Genomic DNA, 26,249 nt, shown 5'->3' on the forward strand with positions numbered 1-26,249 from the left:
AAGTAGAACAGATGAAGTTTGCTCACTAAGACCACAGTTCATTGACCTTCCAAACTATTTAAAGGGATTCTTTATGAAATTCACCTGTACAAGCATGCCCTTTCTGTGACTCCAGTCCATCAGGTGATAACAGGAAGAGAAATTTCTGTTTGTCGGGCTTTTTGCAGTTGGACTTTTCACCAAAAAATCAAGGATGAAAACATTTTCAGTGGTGGCATGCACACGGTGGGGGATGGGAAGGTGCTGGCCCGCGGGAAACGGTGCAGCGTGACCCTGCGTGTGCCTGGGGCTGCACAAATGCACAGCAGAGCGGTGGCTTGTGCTGCAGGGAGCGAGAGCGGTCCTCGTCTAGGACAGGTGAGAGCAGATGGTGGCAGAGAGGCAGCTGAGGGAGCATAAGGAGAGAAACGTAGTCTGATCTGGCTCCTGTTGCCCCGTGAAAGCTATCAATGTGAAATTCGTGTTCTTTCCCATTACACTAGTGTGAAGAGGAGCAGCAATTGCAGCACGTATTAGCAAACATAAGCAGTAAAAGCCGTGGTAGTACTCTAGAAATAAGTGGGATGTCTAATACTACAGACACATGTAGACACAGACACATTATTGAAAAGAACTACTTCTCTTTGGGGAAAAAGAAATATAGATAAAAAGATGGAGCGGCTTTTAGAGGAAAAAGCAATTCCATACAGCGTGTGGATGCATAATGTACTTATAGTGCCAGTTCTGCTGCTTGCCTCATTCCAAAGCTCCTCCACAAAGCCATCCAAACCCTCTGCTTTCACTTTGAAGCTACTTTAAAGGCTTCATCGAGATTGCTGCAAAAATAAAGCAGTATTTTAATGACATAGCTGCCTTGATAGGGAAGGAAAAGTATAGAATCAGCCGGTAAAGAAAATAGTAGCATTGTGATTAGAGGGATTACAAAATGTATTATACAACCAATTTAGCATTTAAAATGGGAAAGCAGTTTGATGCTCCACTGCTGGCACTGCAGGTTCTGCAAATAGTGCATCTCATCTGAGTTACAACAATAATTTCATTAATCTGCCACATGTGTTTGCTGGGCACTTCTGACAAAACTGATTAGCAGTTGCTGTAGTCTACCTTTCTCTCGACAAGTGGGAACTTTTTTCTTTTCCATTTTGAAAAAATATAATTGCTGAGCACTGGGAGTGAAATGTGTCACAATCACAAAAGGGGTGTGGGACTGTAATAGCCTTGATAATGTCTGAAGGGTGTTTCTTGTGTTATCGACCTGTCAAGCTTTCCCTCAGTGCAGAGGTGTGCTAAGGAGGAAAAAGGATTTCATTAGGAGAGTCTGGAAAAGGGTGGCCTGGGGCAGAGTGGAGTCTGTCTTTCTCTCAGTTACCATGGCTGGAATTGAGTTTGCTGATGAGGGCAACTTAATTTAAGTGTCTATGTGTAAGCTAGGTGTCTAAACTCCTATTACATTTGGTGGAGATCTAGTCAGCACATTCAGAAGAGCGTAGAATGGGATCAGACTCCATCTGAAGAGAGCAACGCTCAGATGAATCTGTCAAGGCTTTGGGGACCGCATTGACACTTGAGTTTAGGTATTTGGATCTCAAACTCAGTTCTGTCCTCTGCCTTACTAGCTAGCCGGCCTCTGCGTTTGATGTTGAAATGATTATTAATGACTGATGGAGGTGAAACCTTGCATTAGGAGACTATTTCAGAAACTGCATTTACCTCAAATCATACTTTGAACACTTAGGATAGACTAGTCCCATGTATATGGCTATGTCCAAGATGATCTTTTAGCAAACAAAGACTGCTTAATCTGAAAAAAAAGTCTGTTTTACGGATTAAAAGGAAATGATTGGTGTGTGTGTGTGTTTCATTTTCCCCCTTTCTTTTAATTGGTCTTGGACTTCAGAAGCCAGGCACGCTTTACTAGAAGTGAAGTTCTTGCTCTGTGGCTCAGTTTTTCCAGCTGTAGAAGAGTTATGATAATTAGGACCTGTTAAAATGGTGGTTTGAGTAGCAAACTGAGATTTGGAATAAATTTGCTACCAAAATATTGTCTTTTGCATGTGTATGTATGTAAAATTGACTGTCCAAAATCTCTGCAATGTGTCCCTGAAAACTGGGAAACGTTGGCTTGGTCAGGCTGCCCGAGAATAACAAATGCAGCAGCTCGTTTGCTGCCTGTTCCTGTTCCTCTCCATGGGACAGATTCTCCAGCTCTTTTCCGTGGTGGGTAGTGATGAAGGCCTCCACTGCTGCTTTGTCTGTGTCATGCTTCTGATTTTGATTGGAAGCGTTTGGTGGACGGGGACTAGATAGAGTGTGCATGGTGCTTGTCTCTCAGGAATATCTTGTCTCATTTAGGGCCTCTAGGCACTGCAAAAATGCCAACAATAATGATTTCTGAAATCAAGGAGGCTTTTCAGTATGCTTTCATTTCACACTTTGCAAATACTAGTTCTTTTTAGCTATTTCTGAATGTGGACTTCAGTCAGAAGTGTTTCTGTTTTATCTCTATTCCACAGTCAGCTGCAGATTACTGTGCAGCTGATGTGCCACTGCAGGGAGCAGGGAAACAACTCCCAAGTGTTAAAGCAGACATTTTCTATGATGCTGTGTGTTATCAGTGGGGCAAGCAGAAGGTAAGGAAAATGTAGTGTTTAATGAGAGACAATTCTTCCCTTTCCCTCTTTAATTTTTTTGACCAACTGATCTGTAAGTAGCGTGGGGTTTCCTTGGCTGTGATGCCATTAAGTGAACCTTTGATATAATGATTCAGCCTGGGGATGGCTTTAAGTGCCCGTGTCCTACTTCTGGTACTTCTGTACTTCTAGTTATGTTGACAAGGGTGCTTTTATTTTGTCATTAACCACTCTGGGCATTTTCAGAGTTAGTTCAAAACTAAGAATGATACCCAAGTATGACAGACTCTTAAACTAAAAGAAGTGTTGTAAGTTTGCAATGGGAGAGCAGAGGGAGGGAGGAAGCAGTACAACAGTATGTTTCTTTGAATTTGAGAGGTGTCAGTGTTAATGTGCAGGTGAGGCCTTTGGCACTTGGAAAACACAAATGCTGTTGGCGATAGTGGCATCAAACATCACAAGTAATTTCCCTTGAAGAGATTAAGCAACATGAATCCAATTTCTTCAACAAATCCGCAGTTTAAGACGAGAAAAGAGATTACCTTCTGTTTTTAGGCTAATTTACTTATTGTAGCTTTTGAACTGTCTCTTGTTCTGTTCATGCAAACTTGTGATGTTTTCCCATTCTCTAAGTATGCCAGCTGTCATCTTTGGTCTACCAGCCCTGTGAGACCCTACAGACCGACACATATCCGCCGACCAGTTCAGTCTTCACCTCACCTCCCAAATTGATCTTGTTACCCCTGTGTCATGGTAAACCTGTATCTTTTCACCTCTCCCTCTACAGAGACCAAAGAGTTCACTAGAGTCAAAGAATTAGCTACAACCAGTTAAGACTGATGTTGTATTCAATCTTGCTTGGCGAACTTTTGCCTGAAATGGGAGATGCTGATCCTGGTCCCTGTGGTGCAGTGCTACTAAAGCCCACCTATGCCTGATTCAGATTGAATAACCAGCAGAATCTGTTTAGGGCTTCCCTCTAGTCTGACTGAGAGCGTGCAGCAGGAGAAGCTCAACGTGAGTCCCACAGCAGCTCACAGATGTGACCCTTCTTACAACTTCAAGAGGTGCAACGGTAGAAGCAGCTAGAGCATGCAGCCAGGCTGTTGGGGAGAGGGGGTGAGGCTTTTGGTTATAGGAAGATGTTAAATTGACCATTTCTTACAACATAAACATTGCATTTCCTGCCTACCTGGAGGTTGACACACAACTGCTAGCAGTCATTAACATGGTCTGGAGCATCAGTTCTTCCATTTTCCTTACCTCCTACCTCCTCACCCAGAGATCGTAGTTATTACTGGTAGGGGCTGTTCTCAGAAGATGTCCTTGGTAGAATGAACATCTCTAATTCTACCAATGTCTAGGAATGAATATTGTAATGACGCATCAAGCTGCACTTCTAGAGTTAAATGTGTCCTTGACATGCATATCTAAAAATAGAAAACCTTCAGCTCTGAAGAAGGTAGAGTTACTGCATATCTTGAGGCCTTTTTTCTATCCTTAACATAGAGAATCTCATAAGTGGGTATTATGTTCTGCCTATTTTCCTTTTTTCTCTAATGTCTGTAAGTGCATCCATCAACTACTGATGACTTTGCTGACCTAGACACCCTCTACATTTTTTGCCTTTTTTTCCTTGCTTTAAACAAAAGCATGACAATAGAGTCTGTATCTAATGGTTTTAGAACTGCTATTAATTCGTCTTTCATTCAAGGCTGATTGCTTTCAATCTTAGCAGTACACTTTAGATTGTGAAGGATTTTGTGAATGTGTTTTCATTATGAAAACATGAATGTGACTGAACTGCAGCATACCTATGCTGGTAGTAGTCTTTTATCTAAATAAAGCTTGTGTATAGGATTGAAGATGTATTTTTAAATAATCAGTGTCCTTGCAGATGAAATATAAAACTTTTTCTGGAGATAAAGACTATGACAATTGTACATTCTCCTTCAGATATAAGACTGTCTCAAACATACTTCTATTTTGGTGACTCAGAATTTTTGCTTTTTTTTAGGTTTGTCCTAAAGAACAAATAGCTTAATTGTCAACACTTCAGCATTAGACAGTGATTTGTGAAGTTGATGAGGAAAACTGAGAGTGTTATTCCATGTACTGAGCTTTCCTGAAACCTTGATTGTTGACTGTAGAAGAAGAATCTGAAGTGCTTGTTAAGGTTCATGCTTATTAAACTGTCACTGCTGTTTTCTTTTTCTCGAGGGAAGGCTACTTTATGGTTTGCAAACTATAGTTAATTGTCCATACTAACTGGTAGCAGATTATTTTGGAAAAGTTTTTTTGCCTGAATAATTATCAGCTTTGTTTGCCATAGCTGTTGTTTCATGTTCCCTTACTCTCTGTTGAAATAATTTAGTATTGGAAGGGTTTTATTTTTAAACAGTATTTTTGAAGGGGAGAAAACAATAAAGAACTGTGCCAAATGAAACGCTCAGATCAGGTAAGTGTTCAGCATGTTGATTCAGCTCTCAAATTCAGATGAAATTCAATTAGTTGTATGTGTCCATTAGTCCAAATTGCCCCTTCTGTCTTTTGCCATGAAGAAAAAATAAAAGATATTACCTTTCTTTTTTATTTTTTTTTCCTGCTGACTTTTTGTCCCCCGCCCTGGTTTCCAGGTTCCAAAGGAGACAAAAATGCTGATGAAAGCCAAAAAGAAGAATAATTGGAAAGGAAGTTGTCTTAGTTTTTGATTCCAAAAAGAATACTGTAGAATGTAGTCGGGTTACATGAACTGGCCAGACATCTGGGGGGGGAAAAAACACATCAGAGCACATCCTATTGTTGTGCTCTAAAGTATTTAAAGCAAATTGCAAATGATTCTAAAAACACAAAATAAACTAAACAGATGAAACTGAACTTGGAAACTAAATGAGCTCATGTACACATGGCACAATGATGGCAAATAAAACCGGGTCATTGTTGATTAAATTTTTAAATTCTTACTGAACTCTTACCTGCATGTTCATCATCGTCTTCTTCTGATATCCCTCTCCCATGGTTAGGTTTTTGTTTTGGGTTTGTGGGTTGCTTTGCCGCCCCTCCCCTTTTTTATTTTTCCACAAACCTGGTTCCCTTGAGGATTTTACAAAGACTTCTACCAGGTTGGAGAGGGGGCAGGATGGAGTGGAAGTACAAGCGTGTCCTAGCTGAACTGAGCTGATGATGGAGCATCCCACTTAGTGGTTTATTTCCTGCAGCACGTTTCAGTCCCCAACCCCTACTTTCTCTCATTTTATTGAGTTGACTGCTCAGTTCGTTGACTTCAGTGAGTTGATGATCAATTTATCATTCACCTGAATTATCTCACTCTGGCTTTTATTAGTGATAGAGTACTCTGTACTAGTTGGTCAAGAGCAACCAATGAGAACTGTCCCCTTTGGCAGCATTTCCTTGTTAATTTGTCTTATTTTAATCACTTTGCCATGCTGGCAGCAGTTAGGGAAAGGATTGCTTTGCTGCTTTTGCTGCTGAGAGAACAGTCTGTGGAAGTGCAGTCTAAATCGAGCTGGGGGAAACTGAATCAGATTAGGAGGAACGGGAGTTCCAATCTAAAAGAGTAGTAACCTTAATAAGCAAATGTGTTTTAATTTTACACTACTTCAGCAGCTTTACCAAATGCTTCACTTTGTCCTAACGTATAAGAGATGAGAATTGGGAGATCTTACAGTGAAACAGGAGATTGCAAACATTTTTTTTTGTTCAGAGAAATGTAGCAGCCCTCTGTGTCCAGTGCTATAATTACATGAACAATAGAATGGGGAGCAGTGAAATTATCCATCTTGTAGCCTGGGGTATATGATTGAGCTCAAAGGATTAAAAGAAAAAGCCGAGGAAGGCATAGGCTGCAAGGATAGTAGGTGGATGGTGGAGATCAGGTAAAGTAGTAGAATATGTGCAGCAAAAGGGAATTTGACTGCAGAAGATGAAATATAGTGCAAAGGAAGAATAATTTCTAGGATGAGTCTGAACATCCCACTGTATTTATAAATTTGAGAATTAAGGAAGAGGTAAAACCAGAAAATTGTTGCTGCCGTATGCAAATACACTAGAAGAATAAAACTTCGGTGCTGACGCAAGCAAGTACGGCTGTAAAACAAGGTAGAGGTTGAAACTTTCTTACCTATTAGAAAGTTCCTCTCATAATTTTATTAATGGGTATAATCTGCCACATGTATAAACAGATTGACTACAACCTCTCCCTTAGCAAAGTCTGTATCGGTTGTTTCTCTTCTAATCCTGTTAGGATTATTTAATCAAATAGATTGACAAGGGCATAATTTACTGTATAAAAAATTTACTGTATAAAAAGAGTAAATTGAGTTTCATTGACCTTTGGAATATATGTGAAATATAAAAACATAAGTGATGAGCTTTAGTTGTATTATTGATGTTTTAATCAGTGAAGCAACACAAAGCAAAAACCGTATGTGAATATTTCTTCTCTGCTTTCACTTTTGAGATTAATTATCGCAAGTGGTTCTTATGGCCTTTAGCCCTTAAGGCCTGTAGGACCAGTGAATTTTGACCAATTTGTTAGAAAAGTTATTCTAATTTCCTATTTTTATTCTCCCCAAACATATATAAAAAATAATCTAGCTCCTATTGTGTTGCAACACAAATCTTACACAGTAAGTAATTGCGATAGTGCTAGCAAGTACTTTCAAACAACATGCCATAATAGTTCAGTGCCTTTCTACTGTGTATTATGCCTGGGTTTAGAAGTGATCAAGATGTTAAATAGCATCCCTAAAGGTTATTTCTGCTTATACTAGCCAAGAGAATAGCATCAGAACCATTTGTGGATATTGACAGTATTTTCTCCTCTGTCAGGAAACAGCCTTTTTCTTATCTGCATCTGCTAATATTTTTGTGGAGTAAAATAATAAAAGGTACTGTGTTCAAAGAAATAACACAGCAGTAGGATAAAAGTGAGGAAGAAACCTCCACGTCCATGTAATCTCTTCCGTGAGAACATAGAAAGGTATTTAATCTCATGAAGTAAACCGTGAAGCTTTCAGTAATCACGAGGTGATTGCATCTCGTCTAGGGACAGCACAAAGTCTTCCACTTCAGTAGAAAAGCCTTGTTGACTAAGGAGGCTTTGGAAACCTCCTCATAAACAGGTGGTAATGAAATGTTAATTTATTATTGTAAAATGGTAGCGTAGCAGTTATGTACAAGTGGTGAGCAGCTCCATGTGGAAAGCGTCCCTGACAAAGTGAAATGGAAATGGGAAGACGGGGGGCTGACCGCTGGAGCTGCGCTGCTGCGGCTCGGAGCGAGTGGGCTGTCTCGTGAGCCGTGAGCACAAGAACAGCTCAAAGGGTGAAGAAGAGACAGGGCAGCTGAGAAAGAAAATGTGAAAAGTACTACACGTTTCCAAGAGAAAGCTGAATTCCTTAAAAGCTAGATTATCTGGAAGCCCCACGCAGTGTCTTGCAAAACTGTCTAGGTCTGTCAAAATGCTGCCTGTCAGTAGATGGTGCTCTTTATATCAGCTATTTACTCATGCTGCCTGTGTTTGACTGTGTTTTCATGTAAAAGGTCTGGTAACATTCCTTAACAGTTCATTTCTCTGAATTCTGATGTCTGGGAGATTAGAAAACGGAGGCTTTTGAGGGACTGCCAGAAAAAAAGAAAAAAAAAAAGAAGCGTTGATTAGGTTCCTTTGAAACATCCTTCATCCTTGAATTTTTTCAACAACTTCTTTTGCTTGTGAACCTGTATTGTTTTGAACTTGGACAAATTCAGAAGCTTCCAGTATAAAAACCTTGAACAAACAGTGTGGACTGGAGAAAATATAGCAGACTAACTCAGTTTGGCAACTGACCTGTAAAACGCTGCAATAACGTGGTGTAAAATAAAACTGCAAAGCAGATTTGGCAAGTCATTTGCAGTTCTAAAGTTTTCTTTTGCGTATTAACTTTGCAGTTTTACCTGCTGTTTCTGGATAGATAGGAATTAGTTTATTTTTAAATGTAATGCTTCTTAAAAAGGAGTTAAATGAATCAATGCAATTGTGAGTTTTACCTGGAGTCCTCGGTAGTTGGATGGATATAAAAAGCTTCATAAAAATGAAGATTTCCTTAGTAATGTGATTGAAGTATTATTGGACCTGCCTGCATTTTTTATTATTCAGAAAATTTGCCAGCTCTGGAGGAAAAAAGTTAAAGGTGTTAACTGTGTAAAAATATCACTTGCCAAAGGCTGCTGTTGAGACGAAAGCTCTGATCTGGGCAGCAGAACAGCATGGCAGACCTAATGGGGAACTGGAGATGCTTAAAGTTATGTGTGTCTTTATGCAGTGCTCTGTGTATAGAACATCAGCTACTTAACCAAGAGTTAAATTTTGGCTTCTGAGATGAATTTACCCCTGGAGTGAATCTTGAGAACTGCTGGCTGTTTGCTGCCTGACACTACTGGTCTTTCTGCAAACAGAAACTGAAGGATTAGCGTGAATTTTTCATGTAATCTTAAACTGCGAGCAAATGATCCAAGAAAGAGAAGAGAACTGGGTTCCTTTTAAAAATGTAATTAAAATATTTCTACTTCTTATTTAGGGACAGTTTGTCTTCCCAGCACATGGATTTAGAGAGCCCTTCACAGATCTCTCTCCAGAAAGGATATATATTGTGTGTACTCAACACGTTACAGCAGATGAATATCGTTCCTCACAATGCTTAATTTACCTTCTCTCAGCCCTTCTTTCACATTCATCTTCTTAGGACCCAAGTTCCTTATATTGAAGTCAGGCTGGCATAATATTTTTGTTGAAAATCTCAACTCCAAATTTCTAGGGACATCTCGCAGCCGCCCTCCCCAGGAGGATGTTGCTGGGACATTTTGGGCTGGATTTGCAAATGGTACCTGGAACTGAAGATGCAAAACTTCACTTGACTGGCATTCCTCTCTGCTTAGCCTCCCCGTGGTGCCTGCCGGGGTGTTCCAGGGAAAGTCCCATTTTCCCATGAATGGCCTTATCTAGGAGATACCTTCAGACCATGGCAACAATATTAACCTCTGCCTTCCTCCCCCTACCCCCTTGCCACCCCTTGAACCTGGTCTGCCGAGTTCCATCTATGTGGCCTTTATAGCTCCAAATCGTCAGGTTTTTGATCAGAGATGGTGCTGCTGCTACATCCTTCTGTTTCCTTATAAAATATGGGCAAGCTTCTGACCTTTCTTTTGCTTTCAAGTTTATTTGCTGAACTACAAGAAGAGATGTTTCCTGTGAGTGAGAAGAGATGTCTCCCTTTGTCCTGGGCTGGCCGTGATGTGAATGTGGGACTTGTGCTCTGTGGCTTTTTCTGTATCATCTTCTTGGCTAGCTTAGAGTGCTTCCTAGCCAGGAGGGGCTGGCCTTCATGAATCTCGGTTTGAGGCTTTTTGCTTTGAGGGGATAAAAGGGTATTGTAGTGCTTAAGCTCTTCTTATGAATATAGGACTTCATAGGGATGATGAGAGAATACAGGAATTCCCTTATTAGGAAGAGAAGACTAGTTTCTCAAAAGTAATTAGCAAGAAATTACATTGATGTCAGAAGTGCCCTGCTTTTTTTGAAAAATAAGTAGTGTACCTGCTTTCTAGGTATTTATTTAAATCGATAAATCCATTATGACCTTCTACAGAGGCACAGCAACACTATTGCATGAATCAGATGTCTGTGCTAATCTGCCTCTTCTATCAACATTTGCCTTTTTTCTCTCGCCTTTGCTGGAAGTGGATGCAATGTCTTACTGGGAAGCAAGAGGTTGACCTGTCAGCCGAGGCTCAGAGACCTTTTCTTATTCATACCCTGCACACATCTGGCTATAAAGTTGTTCTCCTCAAAATGTATTTGGCTCAAGAGAACATAGTTAAGAGTCAACTGGCAAAGATATCTAGAAAACTTTGATTGCTGTTGGGGTATGAAATGCCTTGGCTGCTGCACTTGCCTTCTGCATATGAATGAGCCTATCCATAAAGACTGAAAGTTGGCATGGAAAGGTTATACTACTTCTTACAGTACAAGCTTCTTAATTGGCACATCTGCTGGAAACAAAGTGCCAAAAATGTGATTCACTCAGAAGGAGTAAACCTTGTAAGAAAGCAACCTGTCATTATTTAATAGGGATTAAGATCCTCTCAGGATGTTAGATGTTCTCCTTGTACAAATGTACTGTTGTTGAGCTAATGACAGAATTAACCTCACTACCTGCTAACGCTGAAGTAACAGTTTCTTTTATAGTTCTTCTTACATAGAAATGCTTCACTGTCCATGTCTTTAAGATCAAAAGCCAGACTGTACCCTTCACCTCTGACATATAGCAGCTATTAAAAAAAATACACAGCTACTTCTCAAACCCTAGGTTGTGACACGTCAAGTATCTTCTTGGCAGAATACTGTAATTAGAAATGGAAGGATCGAGGTGTGGTCTCTGCTGGACAGATTTATTATGTCAGGGTAACTCCACCAGTAAATTCCAAGTATAAAAAAAATCCGACGGTATCATTGATGACAACTCCCCCAGAGAAAGCTACACTGCCTTGGCAAAAGCAATATTATGCCATAGATATGTTTTTCTTTAAAACGCGTGTCACCAAAAAGCATGTAACTCCCACTGACACTGTTAGGTACATGTTTCTAAGATTACGCTTATTTGTATTTGAATAACCTTTTTATTAGAATATCCTGAACATTTAGAAACACAGGGAAGATTTTTATTTTTTTTTTAAATTCAATTTGTAAGGAGATGGACTTGGGATTTTAGATATACATTTATGTTTTGCTACTAGTATTACCTGAAATCTCTGGGAAGACCAGAGGAAAGACCTCTGTACAACCTCTTTTTTCCCCCCCTTCCATTAAATAAAGACCTATTAGTATTATAGTAGTGTTCCTAGTAAAGAAAATTAATTTTTATAAGCCTTAGAAAATTCTATCATTAAGCTACACGTCATAATTTTTAATTGAGACATTTCAGTTCATATCCATGTTACTATAGATAATTGAATATGAACCAGCTACATTTAAAACAGTCATGGTCCTGTCTAGTTCTTCTTATTTCAAGGCAGCCTGTTTTGTGATTCTTATTGCTAACTATTGATGATTGAGCTGTTTTTGAAAGAATACAATTAAGTGACTGAAGAATTACAGATAAAGCATCACCAAATAGATGTGCTTATGAGTCAGAAAGATTTTCATGACCTACAAAACAAATACAGGCTGACCGACTTCTTTTTAACTTTTATTAAAGAATTTGCAAGTATAAAATCAGAACTTTGTGCTGTCCTTCAGATCTTTACGTTTTTAGCTCTCGTCTTTTGCTGTTTACTGTTCTGTAATTAAAGAGCAACAAAATTTCAGTGTATTATTTATATTTTCATGCAAATTAAACATTTTTCCAGTCTCGTCTGGCCAGTTGATTTTGTTACTGCTACAGATTGTATTTTAGCTAAATTCTTCTATATGACCATCTTTAAATAAGTATGTGAGAAATTCCAAGAAAATCAGTGAACCTTATACGCCTGATTTGTATTTATTTTAATGGAATTCCTAATAAGCAGGCTTGGTTTAGTTCAACTGTAGATGTAACTGCCTAAGATGCAACTTCCAGAGGTGCCAGGATTGGTTTAACAAGAAAAAAAAGTGGGAATGGAGACTCCTTCGTAATTGTCAGTTTTGTAGTATATGTAGGTTTTGGGTGGCGTTATTTTTTTAATTTTTATTTTAATCTAGACCTGGAGAAAATATTTTTGGCAAATACTGAACTTCCTCAAAAGTGCAATTTCAATTGCTCTACTTCAGGCCAAACTGTTGGAAAAGGAGGAGCTACATTTCATCACTGTCTTACTGCTCGCTAAGAATGGGAAAACCCTATCCCAAAAGGGGAAAAGGGTATTAGGCCAAGAGTTAGCAAGGCTCATGGACAGGGCTTTAAACTAGAATCAAAGGGCGAAGGGGATAAAACCAGGCCCACTAGTAATGAGCCTAGGGATAAAGGGCCAAGGATGGGAGTGAAATCGGTAGGCCAGCTCAAGTGCATCTACACGAATGCACGTAGCGTGGGCAACAAACGGGATGAGCTGGAAGCCATTGTGCAGCAGGACAGCTATGATGTAGTTGCCATCATGGAAACGTGGTGGGATGACTGTCACAACTGGAATGCTGCGATGAATGGCTATAAGCTCTTCAGAAGGGATAGGCAAGGAAGGAGAGGTGGGAGTGTGGCTCTGTACATTAGGGAGTGTTTTGATTGTATAGAGCTAGATTCCAGTGATGATAAAGTCGAGTGTTTATGGGTAAGGTTGAAGGAGAAGGCAAATAAGGGAGATGTTGTGCTGGGAGTATGCTACAGACCACCTGGCCAGGATGAGGAGACGGATGAAGTATTCTATAAGTGGCTGGCTGACATCTTGCAATCGCCAGCCCTTGTTCTGGTTGGGGACTTCAACCTGCCGGGTATCTGCTGGAAATATAACACAGCAGAGAGCAGGCAGGCTAGGAGATTCCTCGAGTGCATGGAAGATAACTTCCTGACACAACTGGTAGGTGAGCCTACCAGGGGAGGTGCCTCGCTAGACCTACTGTTCACAAACAGAGAAGGACTAGTGGGAGATGTGGTGATCAGAGGTCATCTTGGGTTTAGTGATCATGAAGTGGTCAAGTTTTCAATTCGTAGTGATGTAAGGAGGGGGGTTAGCAAAACCTCCACCTTGGACTTCCGGAGGGCAGACTTTGGCTTGTTCAGGACACTGGTTGAGAGAGTCCCTTGGGAGATAGTCCTGAAGGGCAAAGGGGTCCAGGAAGGCTGGACACTCTTCAAGAAGGAAATCTTAAAGACCCAGGAGCAGGCTGGCCCCAAGTGTCACAAGTTTAAAGGGCGGAGAAAATGGCCAGTCTGGATGAATAAGGAACTTCTGATGGGACGTAGGAATAAAAGGAGGGTTTATCACCTTTGGGAGAAGGGACGGGCAACTCAGGAGGAGTACAGAGATCTCATTAGATTATACAGAGAAAAGATTAGGAAGGCAAAAGCCGAGATGGAGCTCAACTTGGCCACTAACATTAAGAACAACAAAAAAAAGCTTTTATAAATACATCAACAAAAAGAAAGCCAGGGAGAATCTCCATCCCTTACTGGATGCTGGGGGGAAAGTTGCAACCAAGGACGAGGAGAAGGCTGAGATACCGAATGCCTTCTTTGCCTCCGTCTTCAATAGTCAGACCAGCTATCCGCAGGGTGCTTAGCCTCCTGAGCTGGAAGATAAGGATGGAGAGCAGAACAACCCACCCATAATCCAGGAGGAAGTAGTCAGTGATCTGCTTCTGCACCTGGACGTACATAAGTCTATGGGGCCGGATGGGATTCACCCAAGAGTACTCAGGGAGCTGGTGGGAGAGCTCACCAAGACTCTCTCCATCGTTTATCAACAATCCTGGTCAACAGGGCAGGTGCCAGATGACTGGAGGGTGGCTAATGTGACGCCCATCTACAAGAAGGGTCGGAAGGAGGATCCGGGGAACTACAGGCCTGTCAGCCTGACCTCGGTACCAGGAAAGATCATGGAGAGGATCATCTTGAGTGAGCTCTCACGGCAAGCGCAGGGCAGCCAAGGGATCAGGGCCAGCCAGCATGAGTTTAGGCAAGGGAGGTCCTGCTTAACCAACCTGATCTCTTTCTATGACCATGTGACTCGCCTTCTGGATGCGGGGAAGGCTGTGGACGTTGTCTGTCTGGACTTTGGTAAGGCCTTTGACACCGTCCCCCACAGCATTCTCCTGGAGAAGCTGGCGAATCATGGCCTAGACAAGTGTACTCTTCGCTGGGTTAAAAACTGGCTGGATGGCCGTGCGCAGAGAGTTGTGATTAATGGGGTGAAATCCTCTTGGCGGCCGGTCACCAGTGGTGTCCCTCAGGGCTCAGTTTTGGGGCCAGTTTTGTTTAATATCTTTATCGATGATCTGGATGAGGGGATTGAGTGCACCCTCAGTGAGTTTGCAGACGACACCAAACTAGGTGGGAGTGTAGATCTGCTTGAGGGTAGGAAGGCTCTACAGAGGGACCTGGACAGGCTGGATCGCTGGGCCAAGGCCAACTGTATGAGGCTTAATAAGGCCAAGTGCCGGGTCCTGCATTTCAGTCACAACAACCCCAAGCAACGCTACAGGCTTGGGGAAGAGTGGCTGGAAAGCTGCCCAGCAGAAAAGGACCTGGGAGTGCTGGTGGACGGCCAGCTTAACATGAGCCAGCAGTGTGCCCAGGTGGCCAAGAAGGCCAACAGCATCCTGGCTTGTATCAGGAATAGCGTGGCCAGCAGGAGCAGGGAGGTGATCGTGCCTCTGTACTCGGCACTGGTGAGGCCTCACCTCGAGTACTGTGTTCAGTTCTGGGCTCCTCTGTACAAGAGGGACATGGAAGTGCTGGAGCGTGTCCAGAGGAGAGCTGCCAGGCTGGTGAGGGGTCTGGAGACCAGGTCATATGACGAGAGGCTGAGGGAGCTGGGCTTCTCTTAGCTTGGAGAAGAGGAGGCTGAGGGGAGACCTCATTGCCCTCTACAACTCCCTGAAAGGAGGCTGTAGAGAGGTGGGTGTTGGCCTCTTCTCCCAGGTGAATAATGACAGGACCAGAGGAAATGGTCTGAAGTTGCGGCAGGGGAGGTTTAGGTTAGATATTAGGAAGAATGACTTTACTGAAAGAGTGGTCAGGCACTGGAACAGCCTGCCCAGGGAGGTGGTTGAGTCACCATCCCTCGAGGTATTTAAGAAACGTGTAGTTTTGGCACTTCAGGGCATGCTCTAGTGACAGAGACTGTAGTTTGTTTGAGGTTTTTTGGGTTTGTTTTTTTTGTGTGTCTGGTTGGACTCGATGATCTCAAAGGTCCTTTCCAACCATGAAGATTCTATGATTCTGTGATTCCCTGATTATTAGATATTCCTGTTTGCTTTCGTATGTGTACCTGAATGGATCTGAACTTCCAGCTTTCACCAAGATGGGACACTCTCCTGTGCCTATTACCTGTCTGAATGGAGTATTCTGTGATGAAGACTCATGCCATCAGTCTTCTTTGTAGTGAGTGTAGTACTTAGTCCTTAAGACAGGATAAAAGATGAACTAAACTGCAAGTTATGAGCGCCATGCCAAGGATGAATGTCTCAAATTTCTATTCTTGTTGTAGTGGATGGTTAAGTGCAATAAAGAACATGTGCTTTTAATAAAGTTTAGTTATTTACTTGGAAGTTGCTGTTAACACAGGACTGTTAATTGAAATGAATTCTGTTTCTTCTTTGACTCAATAGTGGTAACAAGCAGGCTAGAGAAGTTCAAGGAGGAACCTTTTATCTTCATAGCTGCACAAGGCATGCTAGCAGGGCACCTGCTGTGTGAACAGAAATCGTCTGTTCTCCAGATCTAGGCAGGATACAGAGTCGCCTTCTCTTTGTAAAAGCAGGAGGATTTGTATTTACTTGTGAAGACTCTATCTGTGATATAAGATAGTGATGGGTAGAGCCCAGACTTGGACAGGTTTGAATTGTCTCAGGTAGAGAAGGGGAATCAAAACCACATCAGTGGAGAGGTATCAAACAATTGATGTATCTTGTGAAGTAGGAAACCTCAGCTGGATAGAGCAGCTCTCCCTCTCTGCATTTTCTCTGCAAATATCCAAAAGCAAATATTTAATTTTTGGACTGGAAGGAATCTTCTGTACTGTGTGAAATGGATCTTTAGTTTGGCAAGATTAAAAATGCAATGTTTTTAGATGAAGTGAATTTTAAAACATTACACTCTTTCTTTGATTTGGATTTGGCTGTCAAAACCTAAAATTGGTTGCGTTCCTGGTCCTTCTTGTGGTTTTTATTCTAAGCATTGTTTGCCTGTCTGTCCCAGTTGTGGCTTTCAAGATTTTTGATTGCAATTAGAATGATGTCAGGCAAGCTTCTCAACAGTGCTGAGGAGTGCTCTGTCTTCTCCGTTCTCGCCCTGACATTTCAGTTCTTCATAGTTTGCTGATAGTGCCACTGCCATTTATCTCAACACCGGCATCTGCCAGTCATGATTCTTGCTTTCAGAGTGCAATATCTCATTGAAAGTGAGTACTCTCACAGGAAATGAGTCACCCTGTTTATCCTTGCTTGTTTGGATACTGTCTTTATCCTGATAAGGATAATGCTCAGTGATATTTGTTTGGACAACTTTATCGTTTCCTGTTGATGGTTATACCCGTGACAGCCTTAAGAGGGAGTTAACTCCCTCTAACAACTTCTTACTTTCCAGATCAATCTCGTTATTTTTAATAATTGTTTCCTTTTTCCCCCTTTGCAGTTTGTTTGTAGTACATCTAAGCTTGTGGCACCGGTACAGAAGGTACTAGATTGGTTCATTCCCAGTATTGCTTGAAAGCCAGGTAAAACCTCCCTCTTTGTTTGTCGGTCTTTGAACAAGTGGTGGTGCTACAGTGATTTGGGACCCTGGGGCAGAAGTTTCTGCTTGTGCAGAGCTGGCTTTAAGCACTGCCAGAGCAATCTCTTGGTAGGGACAGCAATGTGCAGCAGCCTGCTGGAGGAAACAAAAAGGAGCCGGTGGCTGACTTGGCCCTTGGGGTTGTGAAAGGGTGAAGAGACTCTGTGAGAGAGACAGGAGGCTGCGGACCGCTGCTGCTAATTGAGGACGGAGGCCCTCGTAGAAGTGACATTTGTTCCTCTCCTTTTCCTCCAGAAAGTGGGAAGATTGGAATAGCAAATCTACTTTACAGGACCTTTTCCACTTCTCCTGCACCTTCCATGACTTCCCTACCAGTCTCCAGTGTTTACCCTGCTTGGATAAGGCTTCCCCTTCCTGGAGAGGACTGACTCAGCCCTGTTCACCTTGTGCTCAGAGCCCTAAGCTGGTGCTGCTCAGGTGTCCTCATCTCCCTCATTAACTCTGTTCCCTTCTCTCTCCCTGCTGATGCCAGAGGACCGTCCCCATCTGTTCAGTGGCTGGATTGAGGGGGCAGTGATCTCTCTGTGGGTCTGGTTTGCGTCTCTCCTTGGGCTTCAGGTGTGTTTGAACTAGCTCAGAGTCAGTGAGGACGTGGTTCACCTGGGGCCTTGGGTACCTTATCTTGACTTCATTTGTGCTCCTGCAAGACACAGTGAGCTAGCTGCACTGAGTTGCTTCTCTTAAAAAGCCAATATATTCTGAGAATGTGGATTTAGGTGAACCAGAAGGTATTATAGCTCTACTCTGATCCTTCTGCCAACGGGTGGTGGGAAATAAGTCCCTCTTGCATGTATTTGTAACTGGTCTTGTCTTTTGTGGGAAACCGTATGTGGATCCTGATGTCAGGCAGCATGGTGTGGCCATGTGCCAGCAGACTGGACCAGGGAAGGAGGGACTACATGTAGGACAACATACATGGGAATGATGGGCAAGGGCTCAGATGCAGGTTGGGTGACGATTCCAGCAGCTTGCTGTGAGTGCCCTGGGAGCTGCACAGCCTCCAAGTCTTGCCCATAGCATCATTATATGAGACCCTGCCATGCTCAGTGGGGTCATAGATAAGGCAAACCAGTTGCATTTTGCACCTTGTGGAGCAAGTAAGTTTGGGGCTGCAAGCGTGAGATACAAGCTTGCAACTCAGGGAAGGCAAGGCGCTAGCTGACCATGTGTCAAGCACAATTTGGAGTCTCCTGTGTCCCTGTAGTTTTCATTCAAAGTGGACATTGTGTGTTGATCAGTCAGAGGTGTATGACTTGCACGATAGCTGCTGTAGTGTCTCTGTTTGAATCCTTCCTGCATGGCATTAGGGTTTATGTCTTGGCTAAAGCAAAGTTGGTGCAAATTTGGCCTTGAAAGTGTGCTTTAAACTAAATTGCAATGACTTTTTTTTAAAAAATATATTATTTGCCATACTGATTTTTTGTTTTTCACAATGATTTAAGTAAAAAATTTTACTTAAGTAAAAAAAAGTGATTGTTTGAATTTCTGATCCAATTGAAGTTTGAAACATTCAGTCTTTTATCAACACAAAAGAGAATGTGTCTTACAGTATTTTCCTTTTTTTTTTTTGGTTTTGTAAATAAACACATTTCCTTTGGTTTGTCATTTTCATCTTTTCTTAGTGTTAAAATTCTCAATAACACAGATAGGAATCCAACACAGCGGAGGTTTCAGTGGTTTTATGGGGTGTCTGCTTATTACTGTAATTTTCTTTAGTCTTTGCTGGAAAGATCTGTAAGTATGACTATCTGAGAAAGTGTATTTCTAAACCAAAATGTGTCCTTTCCAGAGTCTTGAATATTTTAAGATATTATATAAAAACACATTCACAAACCTGGCTCATTTCTTCTGTTCTTTACAGAATTGAAACCATCTTTTATGTTAGTCATTGATTCTGAATTCTATATAGGCAGTTTATTATTGGAGAAGTAATTTGGAATATATGAAAAAGATTCTTATTTTCTCAGTTTTAGAAATATAAGCCAAGCATGTTTGAAAAAATTCATGCTTTTGAAATTCGTACTGGGCATTGCTGCTCCTGCTGCTTCTTGTCATAATCGATGAAGATGATGCTGTTAGTCTTGCTTCTGGAGCAGCCTGAAAGATTTGATAATAACTTAGATAGCTTTTGGAGCTGTGTAGCGTAAGTTCTCTGATATATGTATCTATATCAGATACACATAACATTTTATTTTTCTAATTTTTAAATATATCATTGGCCCTTTACAGATTGCTTGCAGAAGCCATTATGTTTTATTTCACAAATATTTCCTTCTCAGCTTCACACATGAAGTGGTACCATTTCTTTCATCCCAGTCTCTCTCTGATCACAGGCCCATCAATGGCTTCCTGACAGGTTTTAATGTTTCCTGCTCCAGCTGACTCTGCATTATTTTAGGGGTGACAGTCACCCATCTCACTCTCTCTGTCCCTGCTAGGTGACAGTGACCTTATTACTTCTTTCCTTTGCTCTTCCCGTACCTCCCCTCACAGCTATCAGCCCCCTTTTCTCTCGAAGTGCCGAACTGGGTTAGCATCGTGGTTCAACACTGAGCAGTTGTACTCCACGTCTGCTCTGTGTGAAGATTTCTTTGTGTCTGAAACACAGCTGGCAGAGCTGCATGCTGCTGGTCTAATAAATGACGGTGCTTCTGCTTGCAGCCTTGCCTTGCTTACGTCCTTTGACCAACACGGCCGTAATAAAATTGGTCCTGCTTTGTCTTTTTCTAGTTAAACTGTAAACTCCGGAACAGAATCTCTCGTGATGTGTGTTGGAGCACGATCTGCCCTAATGCTTTGAGCAGTGCCTCTTTTATCCATCTCTGTTTCATACAATTTTTTTTGCAGGCAGAAACTGCAGGGTCTGACGTGGGATAAATTTGAATGTAAATATGCATTGACTTTGCCTATATGTCAGGATCAGTATGTTGGCAAATTGGATGTTACAAATGGTATCAGACAGCCTTCTTCCAGCAGACCCGCAGCCCTGTTTGACTGAGGACCTTGATTGCCACAGTCCCCGGATTTTGTAATCTGAGCAGATTTCTAAATGCACAAAATGTTTGGGTTGGAGAAGCTCTTTTAAATAGCTTGGCTCATAGTATGTAGTTTTAATAATAAGATTGGATCCTCCATCACTCAAAATACAGAAGCCTTTCTTTCTTTTCTGGAATAAAATACAATAAATAAAGACAAAGAAATTCTGGTGAGTAAACTGACCTTCAAAATTGGCAGGCTTGGTCACCTGCACCTGGAAGGCTGAAGAGATAACTTGTACTTCATTGCTTAGGAAGAGCAGGGCTTGGTTGCTCATGCTATTCTGAACACTGAAATACACTCTCTAGTAGTGCGCAGGCTGTAAGTTTGATTTGTTTATTTATTCTTGAGTTGGAGATTCTAAGTATTGTCTTCTCTGCACCATGGGACAAAGCATGAAATTGTGTCACATCTTAAATATGCTGATTTTTTCTTGTTCTTAGAAGTCATTTTTGTAGTTTGAGATACGCATACCAAAAAGTGGTGTTAGGCAATTTAGAAGAAAGTGTTTGACACAAAATACTGAAGAAACAGGTATTCCTTCAAATATACAAGAAAAGATCAGAATACTGAAGACTTTTATTCTCCTTAGATCTATAGCTGGCACATGAGTTGGCGTAGACTTTGGCAGGATTAAACCTATCAAAGTGTTGCCAGCAAAGGGTGATCTTAGGATGAGTTTATGTCAGGGAAATGAAAGGGAAGGCTGGACTTTTATGTATATATTATTTTATTTTAATTGGTTTAGGCCTATAGTTTGACTGAGCTGATTGACAGAAAGAAAGTAAAACATAATATATTTTCCACTTGTCTAGGTAGTTTATATATAGTTAGTGGCAGGGGACTCATTTGGTAGGTTTGTTTATGGTAAGGGTAATTTTCCTTGGTTTACTGGGAATTTTTTTAGTCTAAGATCTAGCTTTTGAGCAGGGAAGAAACTAACAAATGAATTTTGTGGGAGGGAAGCATATTTTTCTAATAGCCTTTCGTTTAGAGCATCTGGTTGGAAAATATTTTGGGTATGATGTTCCAAAAGTGAGAGTGACAACATTATACTTTTTATAGCCATTGCTTTAAAAACCCTGTATTCCTGTAACTCATCGAGTCCTTATGAATTGGAAAATTAAACACAATGCTTGATGGTGTCAATATAAAAATGTCCCCTTTGGACTGCAGTTGTAAGTTTAAGTCAAACATGTTTCAATCATAATTCTGAACATTGGACAGTAAAAAATCAGCTCATATGTTTGGTGCGTAGCGATCTGTATGTTGCCCAGCATAATAGCTACATTTGAAACTGTCTTTCCGTTGGACAGGCACAGAGGGAAATGTTAAATTTGTACTGTATGTGCTGATAAACTTGTTCTTCAGATATTTAGCATGATGGTGCTTAAAGCTTTTATAAGGAGAATAGTTGCTGAACTGAAAAGAGCAACCGTTTAGTTATAACAAACATTGGCACTACATGTGTGCTTTCAGCTAGGAATAAATAGTTTGTAAATCTATAGCTATCTCTCTATATATCTGTATACAAATATTTTTAAGTATTTTTATGATGTACATGAAAAACCATTAACAATTTATGTTTCAAGGGCTGACAGACTTTCTTCTATTCTTCAAAAATTACATTGCCTAAGAAATATCTTTATATGAGTTACTGCTTAAATTTAAAGATACGCATTGAAGTCTTGACCCTGTTGTTCAGGGATTTCTGTGGAATCAGAGAGACTGCTTGTGTTATATGGCTATTTTTACTTGTTTTTTTTTTTCTTTGATGTGTTTGTGAAGGACACGCATTTATATAGGCGTGTAATAAAAATCAGCTAACTGATACCATGGTATTGGGCTCTTCACTGAAATTCAGTTTCTTCTTTGACTCAAATTGCAGTAACAAGTAGGCTAGAGAAGTTCAAAGAGGGGCCTTTGATCTTCCTGGTTGCATGAGGAACAGTTACAGGGCTCTTGCTGTCCCTGAAGAGGTTGTCCTTTCTCCAGACCTATGCACTGTCCAGAGCAGGTCTCTGTATCTGCAGAAGACTGACCAGCTGCTCGGAAAGGACAGTGGTAGAGCAAGCGCTGTCCTGGTTATAGGGAACCATCGCCACCTTTTTTTGTGGATGTCAGGTCGGTCTGTGAGGCTTCTGCCTGCTGCAGGTTGGTGGGTGGCAGCAAAAGATGTGAATCAATTCTTTGGGAGTTTTGTGCATTATTGTGATACCTCTAAATGTGGATGGTGCTTATTCGTGTGTTTGAAATAGGATTCATGTGTCTCCTGAGTGTATTTTTGTTCAAAAAAAAAAAGGCTGAGCTAAGGGATGCGCACTGTATTATATATTCAACTATAACTGTCCTGCTGTTTCTTTAACTTCTACCCATGCAATGAAAAAGAGATGGGGAAATCGGACATGAGAAATTCAAAACATGTTTGCCTGTTAGAATTTTAGCTCTGCCGTATTCCCTATCCCTAACTTAATACCTTTGCATGATGTAGTTTATGAACTTAATAGGACGTGCAAAGCCCTAGTGTAAAACTGCTTTGGTCTTTTGGGCTTCCAGTATTGAAAAATTTCAAAGCAACTTTGAAAAGGTCTGTCTGACAATGCGCAACTGCACAAATGCTGGGATAAACCCTGGCTGGCAATGTCGAGGGAATCCACCATGAGGTCTAATGGGGAAGAATGGTTGAGATGACATTCTCCTTCACCTCAAATTTGTGCAGAAAAACTTCTCTTGAACCTTCTACACTGGCAAAGAGCTGGGGGACAGGTATTCTGGATCCACAGCGTGGGAACAAAGATACTATGATTTTATTTCATGGACTCAGTTTTTTGACAAAATCATGAAGTAAATCAATGCCTTTGTGTTCACACCCACTTATATCAGCAACGTCCAATGTTTAACATTTATTGTTGGTAATAACTGCCCATCTATTTAAGATTTTCTTAGTCTCCTGGGCAGACTGTGTTGCAAAATAAAGATAAAATCGCTTTGAATATATTTTTTGTTGTTGTTGTTTTGTGTACTTTGACAAGATGCTTTAAATCCCTGCAGTTCAGGTCGTCTAGAACTCAGCATTTTTATATGGTTAAAAAAAGTGTATATGCAAAGGTGAACTTTTTGATGAAATGAAATGTGACTTTATACATATGATAATGCAGTTGACTTAATTTATGAATGTTTTATGTATAAACCGATAATCTGTTCAGATAATCTATTACAAAACTGATTTTTCAGGAAAGCATTGAACAGTATTGAAGTATTTTTTATTTATTTATAAAGAAGCGACTGTTGTAAGCAGGAGTCGTAATTATTTCACATAATGGTGATTGTAGGAGGGTTAAAGGTAAAAAGGAAGCAGAAAAACTAAAAACATCACTCAAACTAGGAATGATGTCAGCTGAAATGCTCTCTGTGAACTGATACCACCAGCTCCACGTCTATTGGTGTGTAGTCTCCTTTTCCCAGGCAGAACCAGTCTTTAAGCTTGTTTGCACTAAAGGGCTTTACTGCAAGATCTTTTCTAATTGTAGTTGAGGAACGTGCCTGTCCTGAGGATACTCCTGGTCTTCCATGGTCATATCCAAACTGGGACACAAACGTACATCCCTCTTGTGAATTTGGCTTCAAAGGCTGCAACTATTGCCCTTGGGGGGCAGTCAGAGCTGGTCACTCTTTAAACTGTTATTCAAGTAAGCCATGGTGCAATATATTTCTGTGATGCAAGGAACATGTATGTAATGCAAAATAATGTTAAAGAACCTCTCACTGTGTGGGATTCCTCCATGATATATTTGAAGAGCTGCGTCTTGTGTAATCTGCTGGTGATTATTTGATATCTGCCAGTCAGAGCAGCTCTTATCTTGCATCTATTATTTTAATATCCTATATGGATATCAGAGATTAATATTTCTGAAACTTGTGTGCTGACTTAACATCATTTCTGTTCTTCATTCTGTATTTCTAGTCCGGGACTGTGAAGCTGACCAAGCCTGTGGCGTTATGGACCCAGCAGGATGTCTGCAAATGGCTGAAGAAACATTGCCCTAATCAGTATCAAATCTACAGTGAGTCATTCAAACAGCATGACATAACTGGTAAAGTATGCACTATCAGAAATATTTTACTTACTTAAAATGTGGCAAATGGTTTTACTTTGTTGTGTCTGTGCACTGAGGGCTTTTTGTTGATTGTATGACTAGAGAGTTGCAAGGTTTACAGCCGGGGAAATACACCAGCTTTCATAGGATGTGGTAAGTGATTTCCCCATCTGTCTAAAAGCTAAATTTCAGATTATTCATCGTTAATACAATGAGGAAAGAAGCCAGTCTGCATGTGGGTAAGGGCCACATCTTGTTCGTTCCAAATAAATAAAAAAAATACCCCAAACTTAAAGAAATGTCCTGTGAGGAAAAGTGTAAATGAGTTTGTTTCATTGAGATGTTTCACCTTGTGTTCATATTCTTTTTTGCCTTTTTTTTTTAATTGAACTTAGAGTCCTTAACATGTAGGATGGGAAGCAAACCCAATTGAGCTCTTCCCTAGGGCTGAAGCAGCATCAATACAGCAAGTTCATTTCTGACAGATGTTTGTCTAACTTTGTTCTGGAAAACTTGCAATGGAGGAGATTTTTACATCTCTCCATTCCAGTATTTTATGATCCTTAAAGTTGGTAATTTCCTAGTATCAATCTAAACTATTATTTCAGCCAATGAAACTGACTTCTGCCCCAAGTGTAGCTCAAGTACAGTCGTTCTTTCTTGCAGTCTTTTCTCTGTTGGATAGGGGGCTTCCCACTTGCACATACTTTCCTTGTCTAGTCTGAAAAATATTTATTTGTTCTATCATGGTTTGTCCCCCAAAATAGCCGCAGAACCTCCAGACCTTCAACACGCGCTGTCTTGTCTTAGAAGAAGAATATATTAAAACACATCATTGTAGAAGTATTTTATTTTAGAAGTTGTTTTGTTGATCTGCTTGACTTGTTAACTCCTATTCAGTTTGCTGTAGTGGTAAGACAGGCTGAGAGAGCTGGGGCGGTTCAGCCTGGAGAAGTGAAGGGTCTGGGGAGGCCTTCCAGTACCTAAAGGGGGCCTACAGGAAAGCTGGGGAGGGACTCTTTATCAGGGAGTGTAGCGATGGGACGAGGGGTAACGGTTTTAAACTGAAAGAAGGGAGATTTAGATTAGATATTAGGAAGAAATTCTTTCCTGTGAGGGTGGTGAGGCACTGGAACAGGTTGCCCAGAGAAGCTGTGGATGCCCCATCTGTGGAAGTGTTCAAGGCCAGGCTGGATGGGGCTTTGAGCAGCCTGGTCTGGAGGGAGGTGTCCCTGCCCATGGCAGGGGGGTTGGAACTAGATGATCTTTAAGGTCCCTTCCGACTCCCAATGATTCTATGATTCATTCTATTTTAGCTGGACACTTTGAAGGGACATCAGTTTGGTAGAGTAACTGGATCAATATAAAGACAGATGTGACTTTGGAGTTAAATAGCATTTTTACTCATATGCCAGACAGTAATTAATCTGTAAAAAGTTTAATGTGGAACACTAATTTGTTCTCTGAAGTGGTGGTATACAAAACTAGGAATTGGCATTCAGCCATTCAGTATCAAGCAAAGATTTGAGTTTCACATACAAATCTCAGTCTTAACAATAACTAATGCATGTTTCAATCAGTATCTGTTTGTATATGGGTACTTGTGGTGTTTCAGATTTTCCATTGATTCCTGTTGCCGTTCTTTCCTTTCTGATAATGTACAAATGATTGCAAACACGGCAAGCTAAAATACAGATATTTGTTTACTGTGTAGCCATGAATACGCATACACACTTACATGTGAGAGGTGGTTTGTATGGGTTTGGTAAGCGTTGAGTGTTAGTACATGACCATTGTGCCCATTTCCTCTAAGTCATCATGTGTTGAATGCAGTCCGTAGGAATGCAGTCTGTGTCTCCACCCATGTGTACACAGCTGACTGTATCCAGAGCGCTACCGGAAAAAAATGAAGCTATTTTTTAATTTTTTCTAGTACCATTTTACTATCAAATTGTCTCTTTTTAGAATTAAGGCACTGTGAGATGAAGATGAAAGGAAGAAAA

General features: G+C 40.9%; 1 protein-coding gene across 8 annotated transcripts in view; it reads left to right on the forward strand.

The window, feature by feature from the left end:
* Nucleotides 1-26,249, forward strand: part of SAMD12 (sterile alpha motif domain containing 12) — a 190,444-nt gene that overhangs the window by 30,933 nt on the left and 133,262 nt on the right. For 7 of the 8 annotated variants that reach the window (XR_008464747.1, XR_008464748.1, XM_054190516.1 and 4 more), the window contains one exon: nt 24,114-24,243. Coding sequence is in view for 6 of the 8 variants with exons in the window: in XM_054190516.1 (XP_054046491.1) it covers nt 24,114-24,243 (130 nt within the window). In the remaining 2 variants the exon portion in view is untranslated. The remainder of the gene's footprint in view (nt 1-24,113; nt 24,244-26,249) is intronic. The other variant, XM_054190517.1, reaches the window with a different exon arrangement.

This window comes from Rissa tridactyla, chromosome 2 (assembly GCF_028500815.1).
Source record: "Rissa tridactyla isolate bRisTri1 chromosome 2, bRisTri1.patW.cur.20221130, whole genome shotgun sequence".
Taxonomy (NCBI): Eukaryota; Metazoa; Chordata; class Aves; order Charadriiformes; family Laridae; genus Rissa; species Rissa tridactyla.